Source organism: Penicillium canariense (genome assembly GCF_028826845.1).
Source record: "Penicillium canariense strain IBT 26290 chromosome Unknown utg000008l_segment0_segment0, whole genome shotgun sequence".
NCBI lineage: Eukaryota > Fungi > Ascomycota > Eurotiomycetes > Eurotiales > Aspergillaceae > Penicillium > Penicillium canariense.
The window spans coordinates 876,390-903,921 of record NW_026622735.1 but is presented as its reverse complement, the minus strand read 5'-3'; the positions used below and the strand labels follow the sequence as shown (position 1 = coordinate 903,921).

Below are 27,532 nucleotides of genomic sequence, written 5' to 3'. Positions count from 1 at the left end.
TGGTTATGGTGCTGGTTCTCGTAGGAAATGCTGGCTCTGGTTCTGGTTCTATTATTCGTCTCGCTACCGCCTCACCCGCGGCACTCTGTCGAATGCAAGGGGGGTTGATGTCGGGTTCAATGAGGGACAGGAACCGGCGGTGTACTATCCTTCGGCCCTCAGCGGGAGTCGCGGGCATCAACCGCTCCCCTTGCTGGATTGTTCGCGCTAGACAAGGTTGCCCAAGCTTCCCAAAGGCTCACCCGGATCCGAAAATGATAATGGGTGTACTGGACGCTTCCCTCACGCTATGCCACAATCACGCCAACCGCCCCACGACAGGGAACCCGTTCGGATCGAGCCTCGTCTACTCCGTCGTCGTGGCGAGACTCTCGCCAAAGCGAAAAAGACCGCAACCCCCCAATCTCAATCCCGCCCATCACTGGACGAACCAATCTCTTGATTTCGATTTGGGCGGGTCTTCAGCCGACCCTTTCGGTAAACGCCCAGTCGTGGAACTAGCAGGGATGCCGAGCGAACAGACCCTTGATCGACTCCAGCCAGTGCGTGGTGCCCTCTGAGCCACTGATTCCCCCCCTCTCCTCCGCTGTATCCCTTGGGTGTGACGCGCCTGTTACTCACGGGCCGCCTTATCATGGACTTGGGGGATTTGGTGGTCTCTTGATGTCCTTTCCTTTGCGCTTTCTGGCTGGTTTCTTGTGGCGGGGAGGGAGGGCGTGGTCGTTCTGGGCACGACCATCCCAGGTTTTCGTACAACGTCCTCACGGCCACGGCCGCCATCGTCGTAGAGGAGCTCCATACGCTCCTCCGGGCGAGACGCCGGTCACGCCCAAGGCCCAGAAGGACCGTCTAGGCTCTCGGAAGACCCACCATTCTCCATTCTCCCTCCACCCCCAAACATACCCCCTCTCTTCGTCGGCTATAGCCGTGTTGGATGTGATGGCTACGCCCTCGACGATCGCGACTGATGGCTCGTTCGACGTGACGACATGGCCAGTAATTATTGGATTCCCTTCACCGAAACTGACACTGCAATGGACGTTGATTTTGATTTTGATTTTGATTTTTCGTTTCGTTTCATAGTTTCATATAGCGGGAGTCCGTGTGCCTGTTCGAGATCTCTAGTGTGGTCAGGTTCGACCCTGGCCCTTGACGGATGAGTGGTTCGTTTCCGGGTTGACGTGATTCTGTGGCTCTCTCGGGATCGTGGCCGGTTGGGAGGATGTTCCATCCCCATCCCAATCCCCCTTCCTCTCCGTGTTCTCTCCATGTTCTCGCGACTCCGATGCTGGGTATCCAGCAAATGGATCTTCCTCGCACTAAGCGCAGTTGAAACCCCCGTCCGTAATCGACCGTGCAGCCGCCGGGCTCTGCAGGCGCTATGTCTTGCACGGGGCCCGTCGATCGGGAGTCACTGTCCAGCTCGCCCGCTGGGTCTCGTAGTGTGGGTGGTCGGCCCCAGTTCTCCCCGTTGCCATCCCTGGTTCCCGGTGGGACCCGCGCTCGTGGGGACGCCGTCAACCATGGCTCATCCCTTCCGGAGGAAACATCCCGTGTACTTCGCTGGAGGATGGTACCTCGCTGGGTACCTCTGCGCGGTCAGGAGAAGGTCAGGAGAAGGTCGGGGTTCGGCTCGTATCGGCCTGGGCATCGTGGTTCCTCACATGCTACGGTCCTTCTATATTCCGTAATGGCCATGCTATACTTGCCATACTTGCCATACTTGCCATACTGGCCATACTGGCCATGCTATCTGGTCCATGTCCCTCCTCGACTCTCTGTACGAACGATACGACCCCTATCCGGCCTATCACATCCCCGTCGATCTTCGGCTCCTCTGTACCTTCCTTTTCCCGGTCAGAAGTCCAGTGCGTGGCGGTAGGGATCGGTCTCCACCGATCCCAGCGGGCCTATCCCGGGCGATCAGCGTTTTGCGTGTCACACAGACCAGGATCCTCAGCTCGGTGGACCCCCCCCTCTCTTTGCTTCTCTGCTCGGCCCTGCGATGTCCCTGCATTTTTCTTTTTCTTTTTCGTTTTCATTTTTCATTTTTCATTTTTTGTTCGGTTTTCTAAAAATGCTCTTTTGGGTAAATCTTTTATCCTACCGTCACTAGCAAACCCCCCCCCCCTCCCCGGGCACAATTGCACTAGTTCCCTATTATTTCCCTATTATTTCTCTATTATTTCCCTATTATTTCTCTTTCCTTTCCCGCTCCCTCTCATTTACCACCCTTGCCCGTCCTTGCTTGGTGGCGGTTGACTCGCTGCTCCGCCGCTGGTCACCACCGGACGTACACTAGTCCTGCTCTGGTCTTCGACTCCACCGATGCTATTTCGGTGGAAACCTCAAAAGGACCCCAGCCGGGATATTCTGCGTTGCTTTTCCAGACTTCCCAGCACTTCCCAGCACCGTCCCAGCACTGTCCCAGCCACTGGACTTTACTTCATCTCACTCACCACCCTCCTCCTCCTCGTCCTTTCCCCCCCCCCACATTCCTCCCCTTAGTCATCGCAGTCACCTGCCTCCTCCACTGATCGCCTTTCCCGTCCTGCGGCTCTGAAAGTGCTGACTTGCGGAAGTGTGCCTGTTCTCCCAACTGCACCTCCCACCTTCCTCCACTTTGAGTTCTTCTCTCCCACCTCCCCCCCCCCCCTTGTTCTCATCTCAACCCAACCTGCAGAGGGATGCGTTTGCTGCACGCCAGCCTCCTTCTGTAGAACCCTCGTTTCTCTTTTTTTTTCTTCCCACCACCTCCCCCCTCCCCCTTCCCTCCCGCGCTGCGGCCTTATTTGACCCCGTTCTGCTGTTCTTCACAACTTGCATGAACTCACATCAGCGCCCTTTTATGTCTGTCACGACCGTTCATGAGATTGATGCCCCTGCTCTGTGATCATTGATTGCTGGGAATTGTTCTGCCTCATTCTGGCTCCTTCCAAAAGTGTCCTACGTTGGCTCATCCCGAGTCTCGACTCTACGCTGGCCCGCATCGGCCACCCCAAAAACGAACCGATTGCATCTTCACGTCTTCCCCCTCCCCAAACCAACAAAAGTCTCTCTGAGAAGCTCGGTGGTAAACTGCAATTTGCCATCTTAGCCTCCCACTGCCCGACCACATCGCCTCTCGGACGCAGCGCAGCCTTTACACCCGGCTGTTTCTTTGATTAAGCAGGTCTTGTGAAAACAGCTCGCTGGACCAACCCTGTGAACCCGTCCGCCTTCTCCCCTCTTGCAGCGCGCGCGCTCTCCCGCTCTCTCTTTCTCTCTCCCTCTCCCCGGTTCTCCGTGAAACCGAAAAGCTGGAGCTGCCATCGATCTCGCAGGTCCACACCCGCGGTCCTGCTGATATCCCCTGGTATAACCACCACGCGGCCGAACGACCGCTGCTGTCGGGCGATAAGCTGCCCGCACTCAGCCTCCCGACCGCCCCCCGGCCCCGTCCCGCACCACCCACACCACTTCTTACTACCCCGACGTCCCTGGCTCGACCAGTAGCTCGAGCGCCCGCACCAGTCTGTCTGGTGTCTCCGCGGTCCAGGAGCCCCGGAGCCCTCCGCCCCCAGCAGACCTGGCTAGTCAATCCGAATACGCCATTGCGCCTTCCGACGGGTTCTATCCCAGTCCGACCTCGCTCGGCAGTATGAACCACACACAGCCCTACATGGACGTGCACCCCCACATGTCCTCCGCCCAACCCTACGCGTCGCAGGGTGCCACTGCGAGCGCCATGTCGCATTACCAATACCCGCACCAGCCGCCGGTCTTGCAGCCGGCCTCGAGTTATGCTCCCTCCCCCTACCCACAATACGGCTACCCCAACGGCGTGACGTCTCCGCCAACCGGGCATGCGCCGCCCGTGAGTTCCATGGGTGGACAAATGGGCGCACAGTTGCTGCCACTCCCTCAAGGTCAGCTTGGCTCGTCTGGGAAAAGTCATTTTTGGACCGACGAAGCTAACGAAAAAAACACTCCAGTGAACAACCATCCTGCCGCATCGTCCGGATACGGAAACAGTACCGGATCACCATTGCAGGGCTTTGTCTATGATCCGACGGGTCAAATCGCTCCTCCTGGGGCGAAGCCACGGGTGACCGCCACATTGTGGGAAGACGAGGGCAGTCTCTGTTATCAGGTGGAAGCCAAGGGGGTGTGTGTGGCGAGGAGAGAGGGTATGTTTTCTTGCGACCCCGTAAGGTAATTTCGATGGGATTCAGTCTAACGGCATAAACCTTGCAGATAACCACATGATCAATGGTACCAAGCTGCTCAATGTGGCCGGCATGACTCGTGGTCGTCGTGATGGCATTCTCAAGAGCGAGAAGCTGCGCCATGTGGTCAAGATCGGCCCGATGCATCTGAAGGGTGTTTGGTATGTCCTGGTTCTCGATTTGTCAAGGGAGAGTCCTCAACCACTGACTTGATCCTCTCTTCAGGATCCCATTTGAGCGTGCACTGGAATTTGCCAACAAGGAGAAGATCACCGATCTTTTGTATCCGCTCTTTGTGCACAACATCGGCGGGCTGCTGTACCACCCGGCCAACCAGAACCGGACCAACATGGTCGTGCAAGAATCGCAGCAGCGGCGTCTAGAGGGTCCTCCCGCGGGGCCCCAGCGCACCCCAACAGCGCCACAGCCCTCGAGCCTGCACCACCACGCCATGCAGACGCCCATGTCCTCACACCTGTCCCAGCCATCGTCCATGGGAGGCGGCCCCCGTCCCGGCCTCGACCGAGCCAACACCTTCCCCACCCCCCGGCTAGTGCGTCCAGCCTCATGGGGGTGACCAGCCAAGGGAGCTCGTATGAATGGGGTGGCCATGTGCCGCACACCCAGCCCTTGTCAATTGACACTGCCTTAAGTAACCAGCGCTCGATGCCGACGACGCCAGCCACGACTCCCCCGGGCAGCAACATGCAGGGCATGCCACCATACCAGGGACAATCCGCATACGACAACAAGCCATACTACTCCGCCGCACCGCAGTCTCACTCCCACTATGCGCCCCAGACGCCTATGACACAGTCCGGCATTTCGAGCTATGGACAATCCCTCCCCACCATGAACTACTTGAAGAACGAAATGGCACCTCCGACAGGTCGGGCGCCCGGTGCTCCCGAGACCGAACCTGCGGATCTGAAGTCTGACCGCTATGCCCAAAGCAATGGTCCCGGCGATGCGGTCCCTGAGCATGAACCGGAGTACCTGCAGGACCAGGGCTCCGCCTACAATGGCCGCGGCTCGTACACCTACACGACCAATCCGTCCGTTGGCTCCCTGACTGGCGAGCACTCCCAGCTGACCCCCGAGATGACCGGCTCCCCGCAGCAAAATGGCTCGGGCCGCATGACACCGCGCACTAGCGTCAGCGGGCCGCCCCCGCACTGGGCCTCGGGATACAACACCCCCCTCGTCCCCCGGCCGCCACCACTCTGTACAACGCCGTCAGTGACACCCGCGGCACCCCCGCCAACGGCGCGTCGGACCCGTACTCAATGGCATCGACATCCACGCCCGTGTACTCGACCGCTATGAACGGGAACCTCGGTTCGGGCAGCAAGCGTATGCGCGAGGAGGATGACGTTCTCCGGGGCGACAGCGGCGGCGAGTATGAGAGCAAGCGCCGCAAGACCCTGACTGACGCGACGCTCGGCGGTCCTGTGGCCCCTCTTCTGCAGCCGATGAAGACCGGTGGGGTGATGGCCCGCCGTCGCTAAATCCTTTCCGGGTTCTAGCTTTCATCTGTTGTGTCGTATGTGGAGGGGATTTCTGCATCTTACCCCGCTCACCCACCCATCATCCTATCTACCTCTCTGCTCTGCATAGAGTATTATTTGCTTGGTTTTTTTTTACTATGATAGACGCCGTACCCGGGCGTGCATGGATCCCGGTTGCTGTCGACTCTGGGAACGCTCCATACGACCTGCCTTTTTCGGTGAACTTTAGCACTGCGTTGAAGTTTACATTTACTTTTGCGCCTGCTCCCACGACGGGATCGGCCAGGCTGGACTGGACTGGACCGGCCCCTCTTCTCATGATTGAATTTACTCTAGGGCATGCATCTTCCATGGATCTGATGTTCTCCGTCGTTCCGGGGCTCTTCCACTCCCGGGGATTTATGCTGGGCATCCATGGTTGGACTGGGTTGTTGGATCTCCATTTGACAAATTGATGACTCGGGAAGGGGAGAGGGAAGCTTGTGTTTCCTCTTGATTCATGGTTCTGCTTTGCTTCTCTCCCATCCTTCCCACCTTATGACTATGACGAAACGAATTTTTTATGACGAATTTTCTTTGTCGGCTCTACTTTGCTCATGCTCATGTTCGGTCATGCTCATGGCTGGAATAGCCACGGTTTCATTTTCGAATTGCAAATCATGTTTCGAGATTTTTTGAGATCTCGAGAGAGAAATGTTGACCATTGGAAATTTTGCGATATTGTGTGTTGGTTTTTTTTTTATTTCTTTCTCTTTCGTGGGCCAAAGGGGGTTCTTTTTGGGTTATTGTCTTGTGTGTCTTCTTTTCTCTCAATGCATTCTGGGTGCTTGGCTCGGCTTGGCTTAGCCTGTGTTTGTGCCTATTGCGCTGCGTATGCTTCTGCGGTTGCAGCTGCGGTTGCATTCGCCCTATGGACACAAATCAGATCGGATCAGCCAGACCAGACGTTATGCTTGCGGTTTAAGAGCGCGGCTTGCCCGGGGTTTTCTTTTCTTTTCTTTTCTTTTCTTTGGTTCTGGTTTCTGTTTTAGAGAGATGACATGACGGTAATGAATGACCATGAATATGAATCTTGCACTGCGCGGTTTCTCAATGCTCTGCTCTTTCGCATTCTTAGACTTTACTCATTCAAGCTATGTGCAGGTTGGCTGATCTAGACCTTTGATTTTGGGACTGGACTGGAACGGTGTGAGATGCCATCGGATGAAATTTTGGCCGTATACAATGCGACAGTACCATGCCGGCTCCTTGTGCGTTTATCATTCTCTAAGGCATTGCTGCAACTGCCGCTGCTGCCTTTGACATTGCCTTGGCTATTGAAATCACTCACGTTGCTGGATGCTCTCTGGACTCTTCCTTATAGCTCTCAACTACTTCAGCAGCAGGCCTGGGCCAATGATACAATCAAGCCCACTCGATGATGCTCATTCCACGGACTCAACCCATCCCGTTGTCGCATCTGACCATCCTCTTCACCTTGAGATTGTCTTGCTGGACCCGATCTCGCACTCCTTCTTAGCTTGGATTACTCTGCTTCGCTACAAGGCTACAGGGCCTCTAGAAATTTTCGGATCAGAATATCCCATCTAGTTCCGCCCCGCAGCCCGAGTCAACTGTAATCAAGCCATGCATTCCGTTATCATCGTATCTAGCATAATTGTGTTGAACACGCAAGGAGAGACACCGGGTTTAGTGCGCATCTATTACTTCTTCATGATCTTGCATATTCGGCATATTAGACACTAAGTCACGATCACTAGAGCGGTGCAATAAGTGCACGGGAACTATGTAAGGCTTTGAGACACGCAAGGCTATCAATGCTTGGTTACATGCCGAGGTACGCCTAGATGGGTGGCCTGGTAATGCGGCAGTCGTCAAATAGCTTACTGCAAGGAGATTGCCCTCCAGAAAAGGCCACCAACAGATCCATGGTGGTTTGATTTTGACTTACTACTTGCGCAAAAACATTCAACCCTAGGTTCTGTAAGAGAAGCGAACTAAATAGATTATAAACACACATCGTAAGGAAGGAAGCGAACTTTTTCGCATGCTTCATCTGAGAAGTCAAGGCTGGTGATACAAGCGTCCACGCATTCAAGCTTTCTAAGAATGAAACGTGATAAGACTGAAACAGGAGATACCAGGCCCTCTTCCGAAGACACGTCTGCTGTCAGATTTTAGCAATTTCGGATGCAGATAGTTTTCATAATGCCAATAATAGCTTCATATCTCCTGAAACCTTAGGAGGCCTAACCCAGACCGTCCACTCTGAGAAAGACCAGAGGTATTTAAAGGAAGAGTTCGTGCCCGGAATCTATCCTCCATCACTGATTGTATCAATCTCCCGACTTTCATCCCGGTTCTGCAGCCTTCGCTTTCGCCGAAATGCAGTACCGCATTCTTTTTACTGCCTTTGTTTTTGGCCTCGGCACCACTGCCCTGGCTAGTCTACCCCCAACAAACAGTAAATGGGCACAGCTGCGTCTGTACGGCAGTCCCGGCTGCGATGCGAACAATCTGCTTGAACTCGGTGTATACGGAAGCCAGAAGAACACGTGTATCTCCTTGGATCAGTACGGCGCTATTGAAGCCGTGAATATTACCTCTATCTTTGATGAATGCGAGTGTAAGTCTCAGTCTCTCTATGGGAATCCTTGGCTTTGGTCATGGTCTGATACGCTGCTAGTGTATCTCTACGAGGACGCGGGATGTGCGGTGGAAGAGCGTATTGGGATTAGCGGTTGTGTTAGCGGGGATAGCCCGTATAAGGGACTTGTGTTGGCCTGTGATGTCTGATTGTGGACATGTGTAGAGGTTGAGTCTGTAGGAAACTCATATGGCTCTGGGCTGGAGCGGTGGAGAGATATAACGGAATGAAAAATGCAACTCTCGAGAGGCTGGCAGACTGAAATTGGAATGATTCGTCGCTTGACCCTCTACCTCTACCTCTAGAGCTGTCACATCTCTCTGCAGGAAGAGTGCCGAGACATAAGAAGTCGGCAACGGAATGGGGATAGGGATGTTCCAGAGTTGTCTGATCCTGGATCAACCGGGTAGATCTCTAACTTGAGAGCCGCATAAAGCGTGGTCGTCGCACGCTTGGGGTCCACTCATCTCCACCATCCATGACTGTAAGTATAGTAGTGTAAGCTACAACAGGCAAACCTGCAAGCTCCGAATAAACTTCTTCAAACCAGCAGCCGCCAGTACGGGTATTAGAATGTTGATCTATCAGGTATCCGGCTTTAATGGTGTTAAAAACAGAATTTAAGCATTATCTGATGTGTCAGCACCACTGAGGCTGCATGTTCAATTTCCCAGAACTCCACTGGTTTTTATTATAAGGTCAATTGGTCCTCATTGAGCGACGTTACCTCTTTCCGGTGAAGTAGTGAATCTGAGACTGACGGATCTGTTCTCAACGAGTGACTCTGCAATACGATCCATCTCGGCCATTCCCTGTGTAGATAGCTTGCTGCACAGAACACCACTGCTACAAACAGAAAGGACTCAGAGATCTACATCTTAGGTAGCTTACCGTGATCTTGCTTTCGCTCTAAGACCGTCAAAGCGAGAGAGGCCGTTAAACAAAATTGCCGCTCTAAACGTCTACTGTCATGAATGTCTTCCGATAAATGAGATCGAATTGACGATGAAGCATGTAGGAGACAAGAAGCGGCTCAAGGCCCATGATGGGGCTAGCATCTGGCAGGAGTGTCCTTGACCTGGCTCAGCAAGCCTTGTGGTGCTTTGGGAATGGGGCGGTGGCTACTCTCCTGCTTACGCTGTTATGGTCTGCAGAAATGCAGACATGCGCTCTCGTGTGTTCAACGTAGGTGGCGCTTATTCTCTTTACCGCTCGGCGGACTTGTGGTCACTGGTTTTCAGATTAAGGGAAGCGGTCATTGGTCTAATTTAGAGGAATAAGGATTAGCCGTGACCTCCATAGGTTTAACAACCATAACCTTCGATTCCTGGCGTATAGTCTATAGGAAGAAAACCCAAGCCCACGAAAAGATTACTTCAGGCGCCCAATATCGAAAATTGAAGGTACTTCTATCTATGACTATGATTTCGAGCACAGTCCGAGCGATCATTATCATCGCGTGATAGAGCTAAACGGTTCGTGGCGCGAAGTGCATAGCTTCTCAAACGCCAAGTCAGCCACATATGCATCGAAGAATGCCTCGTGGTCTCGAATGGAGGCCACCATATATCTGCCGGTGGGCCACTGCGGTTAGCAGAACTATGCACATCAACATGAATACCGGCTTTTGTCTGGTGGGGCTCACATTCCTCGAGTGGGGCAGGCGCAGGCCCAGCGCAGAGAGTACACCGGGATATCCCCTCAGCTTAGGGCGCTTGAAAGAAAATGGAAAGAAAATGGAAATTGGGAGAGGCCTGCCTCTAGTATTCCTTCGCCTCTGCTGGCCCCATTCCCAGGTAGCAAGCGAAGGGGCTACCCTGCGTTTCATCGACATGGCTTCTCATGTCCTGATCTCCCGCTGAGGCTCCACTATACATAGAGCTCCCTTTCTCGGCAATATCAGCCTGTACTCAACACATCCAAACTTCCATGATTCATGCGATCATGGAGAGAAACTGTTCAATAGGTTGATTGTAGGCTCTGTCGCTCGAGGGGCCCTTTCGTCCGCCTCGCTGGGCGATATCGATGCTCAACCCTAGAGCCTCATTATCGAAGTCTCTCCAGCCCTGCATTCCACCATTCCGCCATTCCGCCAATCCTCGCCTGCCATGACATGTGTCGGGGCACCTGATGATGAGTTGACGTCAAGTGCCCACTCCCCGCTTCGACCCCGCCTGATCTAAGTTTCTGGGAGGTTGCACGGAGCTCTCTGGCCCGCCCTCGTCCACTCTCTCGCAGTGCATCCTGAATATGGTCTCCCGGAGTGTCCCTCTGCCTGTCTTTCAGTTTACATGATTACTCCGTGTCAAGTTGGGTACTCTTTCTACGGTCTTTCACCCGGTGGGTGGCGCAGCCTGGCGATACGTGAGAAGGGATGAGTCTCTACTAGGATGGGATGGATGGAGATCTGATAATATCCTCTCGTGACGAGCCCGAGGGACCGGTCCATGGGGAAGGTCGAGCGAAAGTCAATTTCAAGGGTTGTTACAAGACCAGATTATGTACGGGGTATCGTACAGTATGAGACTGGCCTTGCTTGTACAGACACGACCAAAGGCCGATGGCCAATGAATGTGTCCCGTCATAACACCAATGATTAGCTGCGTGTGCGGCATTATTGCCCATCACTAGCCAATCTGGCTCGGACTACGTCCCGAGGAGATGCAGCTCGCTCGTTCTCAGCATAGGCGAGACCAGGCAAGACACTGAACTGAGGATCTACTCAAACCGGACGCAGCAAACACGTGACGGAACTATGAACGCTAGTGGCCAACAGGGCCATGCACCGCCTGCACACTCGACAGTGCCCGTTATTTGGCGGGATTGCGTCCAAAGTAAGCGCAACGGCCGTCATATTTAGAGTCGATGGATTCGGGTTGGACGGGCTGCTGGACAGGGGAAAGAGAAGAGTACGGGGTAAAGGAGAAACGAGAGTCGGTACGTCTATTGTTGACTTGGGAACTATAGTTTGCCTGAGGATCATCCGGTACCTTTTCCCCGCGCGGAGTCGGAGAGAGTCGGGGATCATCAATCACCGACCCTGGTCCACCGACATCATTGATCGCCACAAATATCATCGTTTTGGGGTGGATGCGCCAGAATGCGCCGTCGACCCCGCATCACGCCATCTGCGGAACCAATGTAAGACAGAATGCTATTACATGCAGCTGTCGCCCGTGCCTTGCGAGTCGCCCCACATCTGGACGGGCAGTGTCCTTGGACGAGCCACGACGTCGCTGGGCCAGGGCGACGAGGCCGCGACACATTGATCAATGGGTGAATTGGGAGGGACGAGCAAAATGGCTCGGCGTGGATGCACCTGCTATAAGAACGTAAGGCTTGCGCGCATGGGCACAGTGAGATTACAACAGACACCCTGCGCAGAACAGCCATAGTGATCAATATCACCCACTAGGCCACTTCTTGTCGGATACCCTGACCTCAACTCCCACTCCCCACCGAACAAGTCTTTTGAAACAACATTGCTCTCCTCGTGTCACCATGCACGCTTCCGCCCCCACGAGCCAGCTGTACCTCAGCCAAGCCCGTGCCACCAAGAGTGTTGAAGATTGCATGACTGTCTATGACAAGTGGGCCGCGACCTATAACGATGAGGTTGGCGACGAGGCACAAAGCTACGTCGCGCCCGTCCTCGTCGCCCAGGCCGCGATCAAGTACAAGTCGTCCAAGAGTGCCGCCGACAGTGTCATCCTCGACGCCGGCTGCGGGACTGGCCTGGTCGGTCAAGCCCTGGCCATTGGCGGTGCCAAAGCCATCGATGGCATTGACCTGTCGGCCCCCATGCTCGACGTGGCCAGGGACACGGGCGTATACCGAAACCTCGCCCAGGCGGACATGACCCGGCCCCTGGACACCCAGGACGAGACCTATGACACGGTGGTCTGCGTCGGCACCTTCACGCTCGGCCACGTTGGCCCCGACCCGGCTCTGCGCGAGCTCATCCGGGTGACCCGCAAGACCGGGATTGTGGTGGCCACGATCCTCGAAGACATCTGGGTGTCGGGCGGATTCAAGGCCGAAGTCGAGAAGCTGAAGGCCGAGGGCGTGGTGCGGGTGGTGTCGGAGGATCTCATAGATTATGTAAAGGGCCATGGCGACAAGGCCGTATTGCTCATCCTAGAGAGGGCCCACCGAGCCTGAATGACAGACAGCCATAGCCCAGCGATTGCGACCACGACAGCAGCACGAATGCGGCCCCAAAGCGACAGCGACGCGCGATTGCGACAGCGACTCCCCGCTATAGGCTTTCTTTCAACACCCCATTTGAGAGTTCGGCAGTAACTTGAGGTTCAACCCCAGTCTGGCTGCGACCAGAAGGGATCATGATAAGGATCGGATTTCATATGCATCAGATACGCTCAGATTAAAGCTCCAGAATATCCATAACCATGTTCCGGGGCAGCTCCAGATTTAAATTAAATAGTCCCTTGCCCAAGGCCCCCCAACCTTAGTTCATAGTAGACTAGTAACAAGCCACTTGGACCCGGGTCGGGACCCGGTTTGGCTTGGGTTGGGGGGGGAACTGTGATGCCCTGATGCTGCGCGTTCGAAATTCCCTTTTTGGACATAGAACCCCCTTCTGCAGACGGAGCGGATCTAGAATGAGAACCTGGGGGTCGATGCTGTAACGTATCAACGAACCATCGTTCTGTGTTGGTGACATGTTATCTTGAACCCGCGCGTTCGACGTTCCCTTTCGGGCAACGAACCCCCCTTTGCAGATACCTTCCTAGTGGGGTAGATAGTGATATCAGGATTGAGTAATCAACCATCAGGGGACTCCCCAGCCCAACCTGGTTCGGCAAGCATGTTTTTTTCAGGGTATTACCGAGATCTGGGCCGTACTGTTTGAGACTTGTCATGTAACTGTCGATAAGGTGGCTGGATATAGATCTGATGGGCAGGTGGAGCTGGGCGGGTTAAGGTAGTCGATCTATGCATGCCGATGGCAACGTTAAATTCACCCCCTTCGACTAAAGAGCCGCACTATGCCTTCCCCCAAGGTTACCGGTTAACCCTTGCAGTGATAGCAGTCTTTGGAGATTACCGTCTGTCTCACTCTCACATCCTCTCATCTTTTTCAATAAAGCCCCCTCCTCTCTTCCCTCCAAAACACATTCCAACCCCCACCACCCCCACGTGACACCGCCGACCCTATCCCAAACCAGCAAAACGAAAACATGGAACGGTTCCGCTGGTTCGCAACGTCACTGCCGCGGCAAAGGGCAAAAAAAAAACAACCACTTCGCTTCAAACGCAACAACCAACTACAAGCCCTCACCACCTAGCAACAACCACGCCAGAACCGTCATCTCAGCAGTCCTCCACTGGACCTTTCCGCAACCGCAATGCATTCACCCCCCACCAGGCGAACGCCCCCGAGAAAGTCAAAGCCAAAGCCAAACCCTATCCCAACACCGCAAAACCACCGCATCTTCGATCCCTGGAACTCCTCCTCTACAGGCCACCAGCGCGCCGAGAACCCATACTCCAGCACCCCCGCCTGGCGCGATACCCGCACCGCCAAACTTGAGCGCCAATTCAGCGGCGGGGACTGTCGCGAGCGCGCGCGGGGTGACGAGAATTGCACTGGTGCGTTCGATGGGACGTGCGGGGATGAGCTGGGGGAGAAAGGGTTGGATGCGGGGGGCAGGGTAGGGGAGTGGCGATGGGTTGCGGAGGAGGAGGCGAAGAGGGCGCAGTTGGGGGTGCGGGATATTCGGAGTTTCATGGGGGTGGGGAAAAGGAAGGCAGAGTTGGAGGAGAAGCCGCAGACGGGGAAGAGGGTGAAGGGCGAGAAGAGGGACATGTTGGCTATGGTGCCGAGGGTGTCAAAGTCAACGCCAACGCCAGCACTAACATCGACGGCTCCTCCCTCTACTTCTACCTCTACTTCTATCTCTACCTCTACGCCTACACTTCCCTCTCCATTTCCATCTTCACTTTCACCCACGACATCTCCCAACCCTCGCCCTGGGAAGACAGTCTCCCCTCAGAACTCACAGACACACACCCACACCATCGCACCACCACCCTCGCCCCCGCAAATCTTCGCCGGCACAACAATCTACATCAACGGCTCGACACTCCCCCAGATCTCGGATCACAAACTCAAGACGCTCCTCGTGTCGCGCGGCGCGGCCATCGCCATCGGCATGGCCCGCAAGACAGTCTCCCACGTCATCATCGGCCGGCCCGGGTCTCTGGGCGCAGGCGCGGGCGGCGGGCTGGCGGCGGGGAAATGGCAGGGCGAGATTGAACGAGGTGGATGGAAGGGGGTGAGGGTGGTTGGGGTGGATTGGTGAGTGGTTCTTTTCTTTTCTTCTTCTTCTTCTTCTTCTTCTGTCGTAATTGTTATATTGTTCGAGGGCCTGGCTGATTGTGATTCTGTTTGCGGTTTAGGGTTCTGGAGAGTATCAAAGCGGGCAAGAGGCTGGCGGAATCGAGGTTTGTTGTGCTGGAGATCGCGCCGAAGGGTCAGAGGAGCGTGGCGAGTATGTTGAGTGCGCATGGTGGGAGGTGAGGTGCGCCGGAGGCGAGCTATGACAGAGACAAGACGGGATGAATCTTCCTTTTTCAGAGGAAGGGTGCTTTTCGGGTGGTCTGTTTTGGCCTGGTTTGGCCTGTTTGGGTCGCTGGGAAGGCACGGACGGCATGCGTCTGTGTGGACATGGCACAGTGCGAGCTTTGCCTCCATGGAGGGGCGGATGGACAGGCATTTTATTCCGGCGTTGGCATTGGTCTGCATGGCGTTACGTCGAGATGGCCGTGCTAGGCTGTGATATCGATACTTTGATACCCCATCATCTAGTTAGATGACAAATTTACTCCGACATTCAGTCACACTCCGATGAGATCTGAATATCACATTTCGTAGAGAATAGCAGATTGGAAACGGTTCGTCTTGCTCATCACACCAATCATAATGCATTACCGTCATGGATCATCGACGCGACCTCGCGTCCTGTATATACAAAGTTCATGCAGCGTACACGCGGTGCTTCGCAAGCATCAGCACCGGCATCGGCATCTCAAGGATCTAAACTGTACACCGAAAATCAAGTCCCGTGCCACCCACGTCAGTTCCAATCCCTCGCAATAAATAAGACAAACGCCGCTGGAAATGCAGTAAACCCCATCCCCAGGTCGAAGACATGCGATCAGAACCCACAGATGGACCGAAGATCAAGAATATAGCACTCATGCAAGGGGATGGTACGAAAGCCGTAGTTCAGGAACCAGGGGCACGCGATTCATCTAGATCAGATCCTAGATGAACGCCCCCTTCGACCCACCACGCGTACCGCCCGGCGCCTCATACGGCTCACCATCCGCACTGCTCTCAGAAATATGTCGGCGCCACCCGCTCGACTCCCGAGTCAGAGACCCGGCCGGTGCGGTGCGCACACCGTCGTTCGCAGCAGCAGTACTAGCAAGAGAGTTCTCGTCGGGCAGCGGCGGAAGCGGGTTGGGCCGGCGGTGCGTGGAGAAGGACGACTGCGCTGGGGGCGGGGCGCGGCCGCGCGCTGAGGAGTTTGTCCGCGCGCGCGTGCGTGTGGGCGACCCCGTCCATCCGCCGTGCTCGTCCATGTGCTCGGGCGACGCTGTTGCCTGCCTGCTGTGCGGGAGGTAGTACGGGTTCGACACGCTGGCCGTCTGCGTGGTGTAGAATGCGTGCTGGTCCTCGTACGGCGGGAAAGCAGCCGTCGACACGCTGGAGACCGAGTCGCGGTGTGCGCGGGCCGGGAGCGGGAGCGAGTGCATGGGCTGCACTTCAGCGGCGTCGGACTCGGCGCTGGACCAGCGGTCCAGTCTCTCACCAAGGGATTCTTCGTCGGCGCGCGAGTCGCCGCGGACTAGGCCGAGACGTTCTTCTTCGGTGGCGGACTTGCGCAGGTTTGCGTCGGCGGCGTGCGTGCGGCGCAGGATGCCGCGGGGTGGGCTGGCGGTGCGGCTGGGGGACGGCGGGTTGCTGTCTGTCTTGCGGCGGTTGAAAATAGTGTTGAAGGAGAATTGGCGCCGGGCAGTGTGCGGCGGTTCGAGGGTGGCCTGCGCCGGGTTGTTGTCGGCATTCTCGTCGGCCCAGGAGATAGAGCGCGGTGTGTCACTGCGATCGCGGCCGGTTGGGCGGAATGGGGCTTCGAGGCCGGCGCCGGCGCCGTGATATTCAGTGTCCACAGCACTGTTGCGGTTGGTCATTTCGGTGGCAATGTTTGCGCTCAGGCTCTTCTCGTCTTGCTCGTGCAACGGAAGCCAATTGCTGGATTGGAGCACGCTCGAGGCATGAGACCGTATATCACTAAGGAATGAGTGCCCACTCTGCTTCGTGCTTGGCCGGTGCTCCTCGTCGTCTTCGGGATCAGGGAATCGGGACATGCCCAGTGGTGGCAGTGGTGGCCTAATCGAGGGCGAGCGAGGAGTGCGGGGACGAGACGTCGTAGGGCCTTCACCGATGACAGTTTTGCGCCGACGAATACCATCCCACTCGATGATTTCGTTCTCCCCGGGTGGCTTCAGGTAGTCCTCTTTCTTTTCATTAACGAAGCGCCGGACTTCTTCCTCTTCGTGGGTGCGCCGAGTCGTCGAGATGCGGCGGAGGATCGATGCCGCGCCGCGGATGGAGTCAGCCTTGGGCTCATATTCAGGCTCCTCCTGCGCAGCAACCTCGCGGATCTGGTCCAAGTCGCCCTTGAATACGGCCGCGTCGGGGACGTCCTTGGCTGACTTGGACAACTGTAGCAGGACCACACCGGCACATATCTGCAGGAAGCCCAAGATTACCGTCGTAATCTGAGTTGCTGTACCCTTGAACCCCCGGAACAAAACGGCAGAAGTAATGATAGTTGCGCTGGTGAACATGACATAGTAAGTTGGGGTGACGAGGGCCGCATTAAAGAGATTCAACGCTTTCTGTGATTTGTTAGCCACACCGCGCAAAGCAAAGAGCAGACGAAAAGATGGGGAAGGAAGAGGGGGGGGAGGCACACATTGAGAAAGATAATCTCCGTCAGCAGCGTCCCAACGACAAAGACAAACAGCACATAGAGGAACCAGTGCTTGAACTGTGACTCCCCATTGATCTGAGCCAGAATAGCCGAGCCCAGACCCTGCGTCGCAACCACGCTCAATCCTCCTATCATACTACAAATGCTGATATAAACGAACATGCTCTTCTTGCCGTACCGCGGGCCCGCCCAGAGCGCCGTGAACGCTGACCCAACCAGAATGACACCCGCATAGGACAGAAAGCCCGGCGTAATCACGAATGCCTGCATTTCCTGGATATCTTCGACAGAGGCCTGCTCGGGGGCATTCATAGCGATGACCACGGACCCGATAATGCAGCAGAAACAGCCGACCTTGCCGACGAAACTGAGCCGTTCTTTGAGGAAAATGGCCGACAGGATGGTCGTGATGACGACGGACAGCGCGCCGAGCGGCGTCACCAGAATCGCATCGACGAAGGCGTAGGCAACGAAGTTGCAGATTTCGCCGATGATCATCAGCGTCATGCCCGTCCACCACCACAAATTCTTGAGATATCCGTAACCCTCACCGGCCTCTTCGTTGTACCTGACATTCGCCTTGAGCAAGCCGATTTTCTTGATCACGAAGGAGATGCCAATGAAGACGCCCGAGGCGACAGCTAGCGAGACACCGACCGCCTTGTAGATGGGCGGGCGGCCGCTGGAGTCGGCGCGGGCCACGAGGGTGGATGCGTGGTATAATGTATCCTGGGGATCCATCATGGGCGGAGAGAGGGACGGAGGAGGGGGGAGTCGGTCAAACCACTGCCAGCAGTGGGAGGTGCAGGGGGGTTGTCGCGAGGACAGAGTCGTCCTACGACGAAACTCGGCGATTAACCTGAGACACGGTTTCAGGCCACTTTGTCACGGGCGTAGCGCCAGAGCTGAGCTGAGTAGTGCAGGTGCTGATGCAGGTGCTGATTCTAGTCACAGACGGCTGGGTTGGGCAGGGAAAGGGAGTCGAGGTTTCGTTGATCTGAAGAATATCGGGGCTTGATTCCGCGGAATGTTTCTGGAAGGCCACGAGGGAATCGAAGGGGGGGGGGCGGCGGCGAAACGATCGGCGCCAAGGCACGTCAGCGGCAGTCAGTCAGTCTGCGAGCGACACTGGGGGGGGGGGGGAGGGAAGGGAGATAAGATTTCAGATAGATTTGGATGGATCAGAGGAGGTGCCGGTATAAGAATCATGAACAAGAAAGAAGAGCAAGAACGAACAAGCGTGAGTAAAGAACAGTGCGGTGGAAAAGGGGAAGCAGAAACAAAGTGGCTGGGCCTGTGGGGAAGTGTCTAGGCCGGAGACTAAAGGCGACGAAGCAGCGGAAACGATACCAAGTGGGTACAACCCGCCCCACGCAGCTGCAGTGCGATCGGACGGTTCCTGGCAGGTAAGATTGACCAGAAGACGTCAAGGTACGGTCAAGTCGGGACCCTCGCCACATCTAAATTTATCTGTCTGTGGCTGCCGGGCCCGCCCGGCACCGCGTTCGCGTGGTACCACGGTGGTCGTTATTACTTGGTGGTCGAGTCTTGATTCTACCTGAATGGGACAATCACGAACTAGAGAAACATGAAACCGTGAATTCCCCCTGTCTCACTACTATCTATCTATACAGAGGAGAAATCAATGCGCACACGAATTCCCTTTTATGCTCGTAAAAAGTCCTCATCATTCATCATGCCCCGCGTGGGAGAAGCCCAGATCAACCAGGCTGCCTGCGAAAAGCGGGTGTATTGTGTATTTGACTGGGTCTTGTCCCCCATATCAGCACGAAAAGGAATCCTATTTCTCCACCAAAAAAAAGTGCGCCTCGAAAAAGTAGACCATGAAATGTAGTCGACGCCTAGACACCCATTCCTCGGTTTACCTCGGCCCAGTTCACCGTGCCGAATGAAGGGTATCCAGTAGAACAGAACAAGAAATCATGAAACAGATAGAAACAAACCCAAAAGACCAGAGACCAAAATCAAATCGCTTGGTTCAACTCAAGCGAGAAAAGCCGATCACCGCACATGGTAGCTAGGCTTGCGTTGCCGGTTGACGGCGGGCGGGGGCTCGTCGACGGGGTACGGCGGGCGCACCTTGCCGCTGGAAATGGGGACATGTGGTTGCGAGAAAAGCGGCGCAGGCATGGAGACGCTCTCGTCAACGGATGGATATGGGATGGGAGTCTTGGGCGGAATGGGGGGCGGCATGCCATTGAGAGGAGAGACGTTGTGGGATGAGATCTGCTCGCCACTGCGCCGCGGTGAGCCCTGCTGTTGCGAGGAGGGTCGGCTGTACTCGTGGCTGGGGCGGAAACTGGCCACGTCGCTGCTGGAGTGCCGTGTGGGCGAGATGGGGAGGCTGCTGTCGTGGGGAGTTGGGTGCGCGGGCAGCGAGTCTTCGCCTGGTGGTGCAGTTACGGTCACGCTGGCCGGCAGGGGAGGCGATGCCCGTGTTGGTGGGTGGGGGAAGTATTCGACTGGCTCGGCGGGGAGTTCGACCGCGAATTGATTCGATGGTGGAGGCACAGAGTAGGACGGCGCATTCTGCGAGTGGACGGAGATCTCCTCGCGCTCCAGGTCAAATGACAGGTCGTCGCGGTCACCACCGGCTGCGGCATGCTCGGCGAGACGCTTGTTCATGCGGTCGATCTTGGCAAACTTGACGCCTGAGTCCAGGATCATCTTCTTGACCTCCGACTTCGCCAGATAGCGCCGGGTATTGGTGCTGATGTCGGCCAGTCGGTTCCACTCATTCATGCCGAACTCACCCACGCCAACCTCGACGTTGAACCGGTAGTAGTTGTCCGTGGGAACCCCGCGCTTGGCGAGCGTATCCCGCAGCATTTCCAGGTGAATATCTTCGCAGCCCTCGATCTTCGAGATGAGTCGTCGCCGCGCCTCGGCGAACGTGCCCGTGGCGGAGCCGAAGAAGTCCTCCCACCATTCATGCTGTCGGTTGTTCGTGCCAGACGGCCGTCGGCCAGTTCCAACACTGATGAACACTCCGACTTCCCGACCGGGCCACTCATTAGCAACGGCTTCCTCGAGAATCTGTGGTGCCGGGTTATAAGTTCCGGGTCCTTCGTCGATAAACACGTGCTGGCCAATCTGGATGGGCTTGAAAGCAAGCCCGGTAGCTGAAGTGGCGCGGCCAGCTTGCCAGATAGTGCAGTCGAACTCGGGTGGCGGTTCGCGGCGAGAGTCGTAGGAGCGCAGCAGCACGGCGGGCCCATTGCGCTGGGTGCCCTTGTAAAGCGCAGTCACAGCACTGGTCGTGTGTTAGCATGGAGTCCTATGTAATTGAATGCATCAAGATAGGATCTTACGTCTTGGTCCGAAATTCTCGGTTGTCGTATAGCAGTGCCTCCGGGTTTCCCCAACGCAGGCCGTTCAGGAAGGTGGAGCCTCTTTGGCTCGCCGGGCTCTGGGGGTGTGACATCGCCGACGTACTGAAACTACCCCGGCTGATGGAACGCTGCGGGACAGAGCCCGGGCTGTACGGAAGACTCGCAATGGATGCTCGAGGGTTGCTGGCGTTGGGCTGGTCGTTGCCCTCAGCCTCGAAGACAGTGTGTTCCCGCACGCATTCCCGGATCGCCTCCTCGAGCTTGGAGGCCTTGAAAAGCGTCGAGCGATAAGGAATACCGGCGATGGTTTTGTCCGTCTCGAAGACTCTCCGTGTCATGCGAACATATACCTCTTTGCAGGTCTCGAGATCGAGTCGAAGGCGGCCCAGCATGATGGCGATCAAGCCGCCCGTGCCGGTGCCGGCAATCAGGTCGAAGTGATCGCAGGGCTTGGGAATCTGGTCGCGGCGCGGTGGCTTGCCTTCGCATTCGACGTACGTCCGGTACATGAGTTCCTGGAGGATGATGAGCATGGAGTAGCCGCGGACACCGCCTCCATCTGTCTGTATGTTAGCTTTGGGGCTTCGGATGCGGCGGGGGAAGGCCTAGAATGCAGCAGCACTTACCGAGAGAAAGAATTCGTAGCGGCGGACCCTTAGTGGTGTCCTTGCGACGTAGATTAACCGCATCCATGGTGACGCTGTTGGTTGTTGGAGCGATGGCGATCGCCCTGACTTTTTCCTCGCAGCAGCAGCTTACCCGCGGCGGGGCTGAGCGGCGCCGTATGCACCGAAATCACAGGAGCACTGGCGGCCTGACCGGTAGGATTAGAGCGTGGAGATAAGAAGTGTGACACCGGTGAAACCACGAGCAGGCAAATTCAGTGCCAGTTGGGGCGTGTGGAAAGGCGAAAGGAGAGGTACCGATACCGTGAAGTCTAATGGATTGGAGACTCCGAATAGGCAGCGGCGTAATTTCGATTGGAGAGGGGCAGTTTGGCCTGAAGGTTCAGCCACACGATGCAGGGTCAGGGATTCACAATGAGCTCTCCTGCTTTTGCTCTTCAATAGTTGTAGGACTGGAAAATCAAAAGAGAAGAGATGTGAATTTCAAACTGTGATGGTCTGCTGGGTTATTCTTAGATAACGAATCCACATGCAATGCTTCCTTCCATGGAACAGCGTCGAGTCAGGTGATGGGTGGGTGGCTGTGCAGGGTCGCTCTGACGTAATTTGTGGCGGTGCCCGGTTATTTGGCGAATGATACTGGTTTCCTTCGTTTCTAGAAAATTGTGGGAAAGTGTAATTCCACTTGATAGCTTAAAAGTGTTGGGAAGATGATTAATAGAGTAATTCTGTGAAGAGGAGATCCCCGAGGTCTATGACTAACTATTCCTTCAAGTCAAGTTACAGAGTACATGCTCCGTGCTATCTGGTCTGACTGAGACATTACACTGAGACAAAATAGGAAGTAATTGCGCTATCTATCGTAGAGTTAAACGCCGTATGCAGCCTGGCTAAGAGCAGACGGCTCGGGGCACAGAAGAACCAAATCCTGGCAGTGAGAGATAGAGCGACCGGCCGGCACTACCTGATAGAAAAGCGACCGCATAGTGACCACCACCACGTAAGAAGATGAGCAGTCTGAGATCAATGAGATGAGCATAATGTATGTCTCACGAAAAAAAGAATGGATGTTTAATTCCCTCTTGTTGCAAGGACTATGAGCATTTCCAAAATGCTTTTTTGTACGTACACCACATCTTGAAGAGCCCTAGAAACCTGAAATCCGCTTAGTCCAGAGAAGGAAATATCGCCCGGCGAGCGGAAGGTGCCCATTCAGCAGGTTCATAGCTGGGCTGAAGTCATCTCATGGTCACACGTTTCCACACTACAATATGTATATAGGCACCGTGGATACATAGTGCTGGATAATTTCTCTTTTTGCATCAGGCTTTGGAGCATCGAATTGTTTCTCTCATGAGTTCTTGCTCTTTCTTGTTGAAGGAACAGCAACGGTACGTGCCAGGCTAACCCCGAAATGGAATGTTCACAATGTTATAGAGAGCAAGAAGCTTTTCCTACCAGGTCCCGCAGATTCAGACTGGTATAAAATGCAAAGATCAAGACTAGTCATGATGGTTCAATATGTCGCAGAGAGCAAGGAAAGGATCCTCGGCATGGAGAATGGACAGGCCTGGCTTAGCATAACTCCCATATTTTGGACTCCGTATATGCCTCTTCAGTCCATATATGATAGCCCAAATGTCCTCCCTTCGGATGGAAACTCGCCTCTCTGGTAAGGTGTGCACATAATATCTATCGATTGCTACTCACTGTTGAACAGGAATCACATCACAAACTCTAGCCTGTCTCGGAATGGTGACATCAAGTCAAATTCTGATCAATGATGAGAGTTAGGGAGAAGCCATATTCATATACACCTTTATCTACATGACCAACACGAGTCTGCAGCTATATACTGCACAATTGTTGTAGTCATCTAGTTCGTCAAGCCCGGCCAATCTAGAGTCACCATAGTTAGTAAATCCCCTCAACTCAACCCCAGCACAAGAAGAGATCTCAGATCAACCTCACCGGTAACCGTATACTCGCTCGCCCTCCTCAAAACCTGCACCTCGTCACCAACCCTCATCCTCTGGCCCACCGAACCCCGTCCAAGAAACGAATACCGTCCAAACACAGGACTAAACCTAGCGCCCTTATCCACCCTCCGGTCCTTCATCAACTTCTTCAACACAGTCCCACTCTCACCAACCCCCATCTTCCCCGTTTGAAAATCCACATTCAAGCTCTGACACCGCACACAATTCCCCGTCAACAAAAGCCGCACGTTTCCCCCCGTTCCCACCCCTAACTCCGCCCAAAAGTCCTCCTCAAACGCGCTCTCCACACCCGAAACCACTATATTGGGTCGAAACTTCGTCCCATCCATCTCTTCACCCCCAGTCAGCCGCGCCGACACATTCTCCACAGACGTCTGCGAGATAACCAGGAACGGCGCGCAATCCGCGAACCCGATCCGCGCTTCGTGCCGGCGTGTCACGAACAAGTTCACCGCACTCCACAGCGCCGCGAGAACCGCACCCGTCAGCGCAATCGCTTGTACGGCTGATGTGCCGGCCTGTATCTGGGCGTGGCACCAGCTGACCGCATTGAGGACCAGGTAGGCCAGAGACAGCGGCACGAGCCACCGGTCGAGCAGCTTGTTGCTCTTGCCCGGGAGAGTCAGTTCTTGCTGCCAGATGCTCCACCACGATTCATTGTTGCGCTTGGATGGGGCCAGCGTGCCGAGGACGCTGCGCGTGTTAGTCCCCAGGTATGCGAGGACGACGCGGTATCCGAAGCACGCACTGAACCAGTCATTGTATGCGGCGCCCATGTCGTAGCCTTTTGTCGGGCTCTGGTGCATTGTGACCGTGAATCGCTTCAGATGCTTTGTGTCTGGCTGCAGAGGGATCTCGAGGCGCTTGGGTTTCTGGAGCGGTGGAATGTCGCCCGCACCTTCGACTCCGATCGCTGTGTTTGGGTTTGTGTCTGTCAGTGAGGGTGGGTTGTATGTGACGATCACTTTCCCCTGCTGGTTTTGGTTTCCTGGGATCTCGATGTCTGTTTGGAAGAGCGCCATCTCTGGGAAGTGCGGGATGTGCATGTTCTTCAGCGTCGGGGCCCCGCAGTCTTGGCCTGGTGTTAATTTCAGAAGCATGAAGCGCCGGTCATAGCGGAAGCCCAGTGATGTGAGCTCGCCCTCTGCTATTGTGGCCGGCCGCAGAGATTTGATGGGGTACACATAGAGCTAGTGGTGAGCCAAGTCAATAGGTAGTTCGAGGTTGAATGGAAACACAAATGGGGGGTCACACCTGGCTGATTTGCATTCTTCTTATGGTGGATGATGGATGCGGGTGCTCTGGACTACTCGGTAGATACTACGGAGATGTAATCAGACCGTCACAATTGGAATGTGATAATGTGCCGGTTCTTTGTCCACGTCGAGGGGTCTTAACTCCGCGCTTATCGCTGAACTATCGGGGATCGAGCCGAGGGTCGCTACGTCAGCGATTGAGTTTAGCACGCGACGGTAAATACGGCCGATCCTGCCCTACACATCCTGTCCCAAGCAGGTATACCTCCCCAAAATGAAGCGGCACGTCTTTGAACGTTAAGAAATCTTGGAATCATATTTCGTGTTGAACAATGGCTGGGAAATGTACAGAAGTGAAAAATGGGAAAAGAGATAAAAGAAATGTCTACTGGTCCTTAGCCCAAGGCAGGCTGAAAGTGCCCACCCAGTCCTCCACCTCTTGCCGCAGCAAGACAATCTCCGAGACCTCCTCGCCCTCACCAAGGTACTCGAAGAAGGCCTTCAGAGTACCGGGATTCTTAACCCCACGCGACTGCGCCTGTTCCCGGGCAGCCTTATCCAGCTTCTGAGTCAGAATGACAACACGGTCGACGATGTCGGCAACCCGGCGGAAATCCTCGGGCTGGAAGCCGCGCGAGGTCATAGCCGGGGTACCCAGACGCAGACCGCCGGGCTTGAGGGCAGACTTGTCGCCGGGCACGGTGTTCTTGTTGCTGGCAACGCCGCACAGCTCGAGGACACGCTCCACACGGGCGCCATCCACGCCGCGGTTCTTCAGGTCTACTAGCACCAGGTGATTGTCGGTGCCGCCCGAGACGATGTTGTAGCCGAGACCACCGTTGCTGGTGGGCTCGCCCAGGCGGTCGGAGAGAGCCTGCGCGTTGGCCAGCACGGTCTTCTGGTATTCCTGGAAGGAGGGGGACTGGGCTTGCTTCAGGGCCACGGCCAGCGCGGTGATGGTGTGGTTGTGGGGGCCACCCTGGTGGCCGGGGAAGACTGAGGCGTTGATAGGGTTCTCCAGATCGTACATCTCGGGGTTGCCCTTCTTGTCGGTGCGGCGCACACCCTTGCGGTAGAAGATCATAGCGCCGCGGGGACCGCGCAGAGACTTGTGGGTGGTGGTGGTCACGATGTCCGAGTAGGGGAAGGGAGAGGGCATTACATCCGCGGCCACGAGACCGGAAATGTGCGCCATGTCGGTAAGCAGGTAGGCACCGATGGAATCGGCGATCTCGCGCATGCGGGGGTAGTCCACCAGGCGGCTGTAGGCCGATGCGCCGGCCACGATCAGCTTGGGTCGGTACAGCTGAGCCTGCTTCTCGAGTGCGTCATAGTCAATGAGGCCGGTTGATTCGTCCAGGCGGTACGGTAGGGTCTCGAAGTACTTGGAAATGGCGGAGATCTTCTTGGTGGGGGTCTGGTAGCCGTGAGACAGGTGGCCGCCGTGCGGCAGATCAAGACCCATCAGGCGGTCGTGAGTGTTGAGCACGGCAGAGTATGCCATAAGGTTAGCGGGCGAGCCGGACAGGGCTGTGCCCATGTTAGTGACGCTGCGTTGCGTGGTTTGCGGGCTAGAGTGGCATCATACGCTGAACATTCACACCCCATTCCTCCGGGTTAAGACGGAAGGTCTCAAGAGCACGCTGCTGGCACAAACGCTCAGATGCGTCAATGTGTTCATTTCCACCATAGTAACGGGCGCCGGGGTATCCCTCAGAGTACTTGTCTGGATATGCGATTAGCATGCCGTAGCTTATCAAGGAGGGCGAAGCCGGGAAGAGAGTTATCGCCACATACTCTGCATCACACTGCCGAGCGCTTCGAGGACGGCTTGCGAGGTGAAGTTCTCGGACGGGATCAGGTTGATGAAGTGCTTCTGGCGGTTTTTTTCCTGGGATTGGTCTCAGTAGGTTGCCCTGGCGTAGCTCCAGGTCTTATCGGACGTACCTTCTCAAGGATATTGTACACAGTCGGGTCGGATTCTTGCAGGGATGAAGTGAGAAGCTGAAGACGATGTTAGCTAGTTCACTACATGCCTATAGTATCCCATTGAGGGGTGGGGATTTTTCTTTCCTACCTTCTGCTGCGCATCCCGGCTAGATGACGATACTCCCCGCACGGCGATGGCGCGAGACACGAAAGGGCGGGCAGACACGGACACGGGTGTCCGGAGGGCTCCTAGGGAGACACGGGCGAGGCGCCCACAGCGAGAGAGAGACATGGTGAACGGACAGAAGACACAAGACCACAAAATCACCGTCGCGTCGATAGGAATGTGCCTTTATAAATCGGGACTCCGGCGGTCGCAGCTGGCAGCTTCCCCGTTGCCCGCGGAAAGCGGAAAACCACGCTAGCCCCGGATAGGCTGTCCGCCTGGCTCGTGCGCCCGCGGCGGTATTTCTTGCACAATTCTGCCGTCCTCCTCCTTTTCTTCTTCACACAACTAAATCCAAGATGAAGAGATGGCGTTCTATCTGTGTCAGCACTCGTCGGTGATGTCCTGGCTTCGCGCTGGGCTGTCGCTGGACGGGCGCTGCTGAGAAGGTCCCGCGTCCATTCACCATCCATAATAGGGATCAGATTACCATCGGATTGGACGTGTTGTGTTCAACTTTGAGCTTCTATAGCTGCCGAAGGATTGAGTGGAATTGGGGTTGATGCTGGACATACCAGGCTGATCCATGCTATCAATTGAATGGCATTTCTTCGATCGATCGTGGCTTCGCCTTTCTCAGGCTGAAGTTTTCACCCTATGTGACATGTCTTCCGAGTGTTGAGCCGGTCGCAATGCTCATCGTCACCCCCCTTCAATGAACGCATGTACACTCTCGCGCCTGGCTTTTAAGATAGTTTTAATATTATGGCAATCATCACATACCGTTGACCTTGTTGGTCATATGCAAATCAT

General features: G+C 55.5%; 8 protein-coding genes across 8 annotated transcripts; 4 read left to right on the top strand and 4 right to left on the bottom strand.

Annotated features, from left to right (window-relative positions):
- Positions 1 to 1,523: 1,523 nt before the first annotated feature.
- N7482_010291 (KilA-N domain-containing protein) lies at positions 1,524 to 5,716 on the top strand (the record flags this gene model as incomplete). Its single annotated transcript, XM_056692415.1, has 7 exons — positions 1,524 to 1,598; positions 3,416 to 3,908; positions 3,975 to 4,169; positions 4,237 to 4,369; positions 4,434 to 4,761; positions 4,869 to 5,380; positions 5,449 to 5,716. The coding sequence occupies 7 exons, from the start codon at positions 1,524 to 1,526 to the stop codon at positions 5,714 to 5,716; spliced, it is 2,004 nt and encodes a 667-aa protein (XP_056538372.1).
- A 2,385-nt stretch (positions 5,717 to 8,101) lies between these two features.
- On the top strand, positions 8,102 to 8,512 carry N7482_010290 (uncharacterized protein; the record flags this gene model as incomplete). The annotated part of the gene is made up of 2 exons (XM_056692414.1): positions 8,102 to 8,342; positions 8,403 to 8,512. The coding sequence occupies 2 exons, from the start codon at positions 8,102 to 8,104 to the stop codon at positions 8,510 to 8,512; spliced, it is 351 nt and encodes a 116-aa protein (XP_056538371.1).
- Positions 8,513 to 11,864: 3,352 nt separating this feature from the next.
- Positions 11,865 to 12,524, top strand: N7482_010289 (class I SAM-dependent DNA methyltransferase; the record flags this gene model as incomplete). The annotated part of the gene is made up of 1 exon (XM_056692413.1): positions 11,865 to 12,524. The coding sequence occupies one exon, from the start codon at positions 11,865 to 11,867 to the stop codon at positions 12,522 to 12,524; it is 660 nt and encodes a 219-aa protein (XP_056538370.1).
- A 1,208-nt stretch (positions 12,525 to 13,732) lies between these two features.
- Positions 13,733 to 14,901, top strand: N7482_010288 (uncharacterized protein; the record flags this gene model as incomplete). The annotated part of the gene is made up of 2 exons (XM_056692412.1): positions 13,733 to 14,685; positions 14,787 to 14,901. Coding segments are annotated over 2 exons (1,068 nt in total), but the record flags the coding sequence as incomplete, so codon positions are not given.
- Positions 14,902 to 15,653: 752 nt separating this feature from the next.
- N7482_010287 (DUF803 domain membrane protein) lies at positions 15,654 to 18,130 on the bottom strand (the record flags this gene model as incomplete). The annotated part of the gene is made up of 2 exons (XM_056692411.1): positions 15,654 to 17,294; positions 17,372 to 18,130. 2 exons carry the CDS (start codon positions 18,128 to 18,130, stop codon positions 15,654 to 15,656), a joined length of 2,400 nt encoding a protein of 799 aa, XP_056538368.1.
- A 1,281-nt stretch (positions 18,131 to 19,411) lies between these two features.
- N7482_010286 (putative Patatin-like serine hydrolase) lies at positions 19,412 to 21,435 on the bottom strand (the record flags this gene model as incomplete). Its single annotated transcript, XM_056692410.1, has 3 exons — positions 19,412 to 20,663; positions 20,722 to 21,301; positions 21,369 to 21,435. 3 exons carry the CDS (start codon positions 21,433 to 21,435, stop codon positions 19,412 to 19,414), a joined length of 1,899 nt encoding a protein of 632 aa, XP_056538367.1.
- A 1,860-nt stretch (positions 21,436 to 23,295) lies between these two features.
- N7482_010285 (MOSC domain protein) lies at positions 23,296 to 24,414 on the bottom strand (the record flags this gene model as incomplete). The annotated part of the gene is made up of 1 exon (XM_056692409.1): positions 23,296 to 24,414. One exon carries the CDS (start codon positions 24,412 to 24,414, stop codon positions 23,296 to 23,298), a length of 1,119 nt encoding a protein of 372 aa, XP_056538366.1.
- Positions 24,415 to 25,009: 595 nt separating this feature from the next.
- Positions 25,010 to 26,845, bottom strand: N7482_010284 (serine hydroxymethyltransferase; the record flags this gene model as incomplete). Its single annotated transcript, XM_056692408.1, has 5 exons — positions 25,010 to 26,154; positions 26,213 to 26,350; positions 26,422 to 26,515; positions 26,572 to 26,628; positions 26,702 to 26,845. The coding sequence occupies 5 exons, from the start codon at positions 26,843 to 26,845 to the stop codon at positions 25,010 to 25,012; spliced, it is 1,578 nt and encodes a 525-aa protein (XP_056538365.1).
- Positions 26,846 to 27,532: the final 687 nt, after the last annotated feature.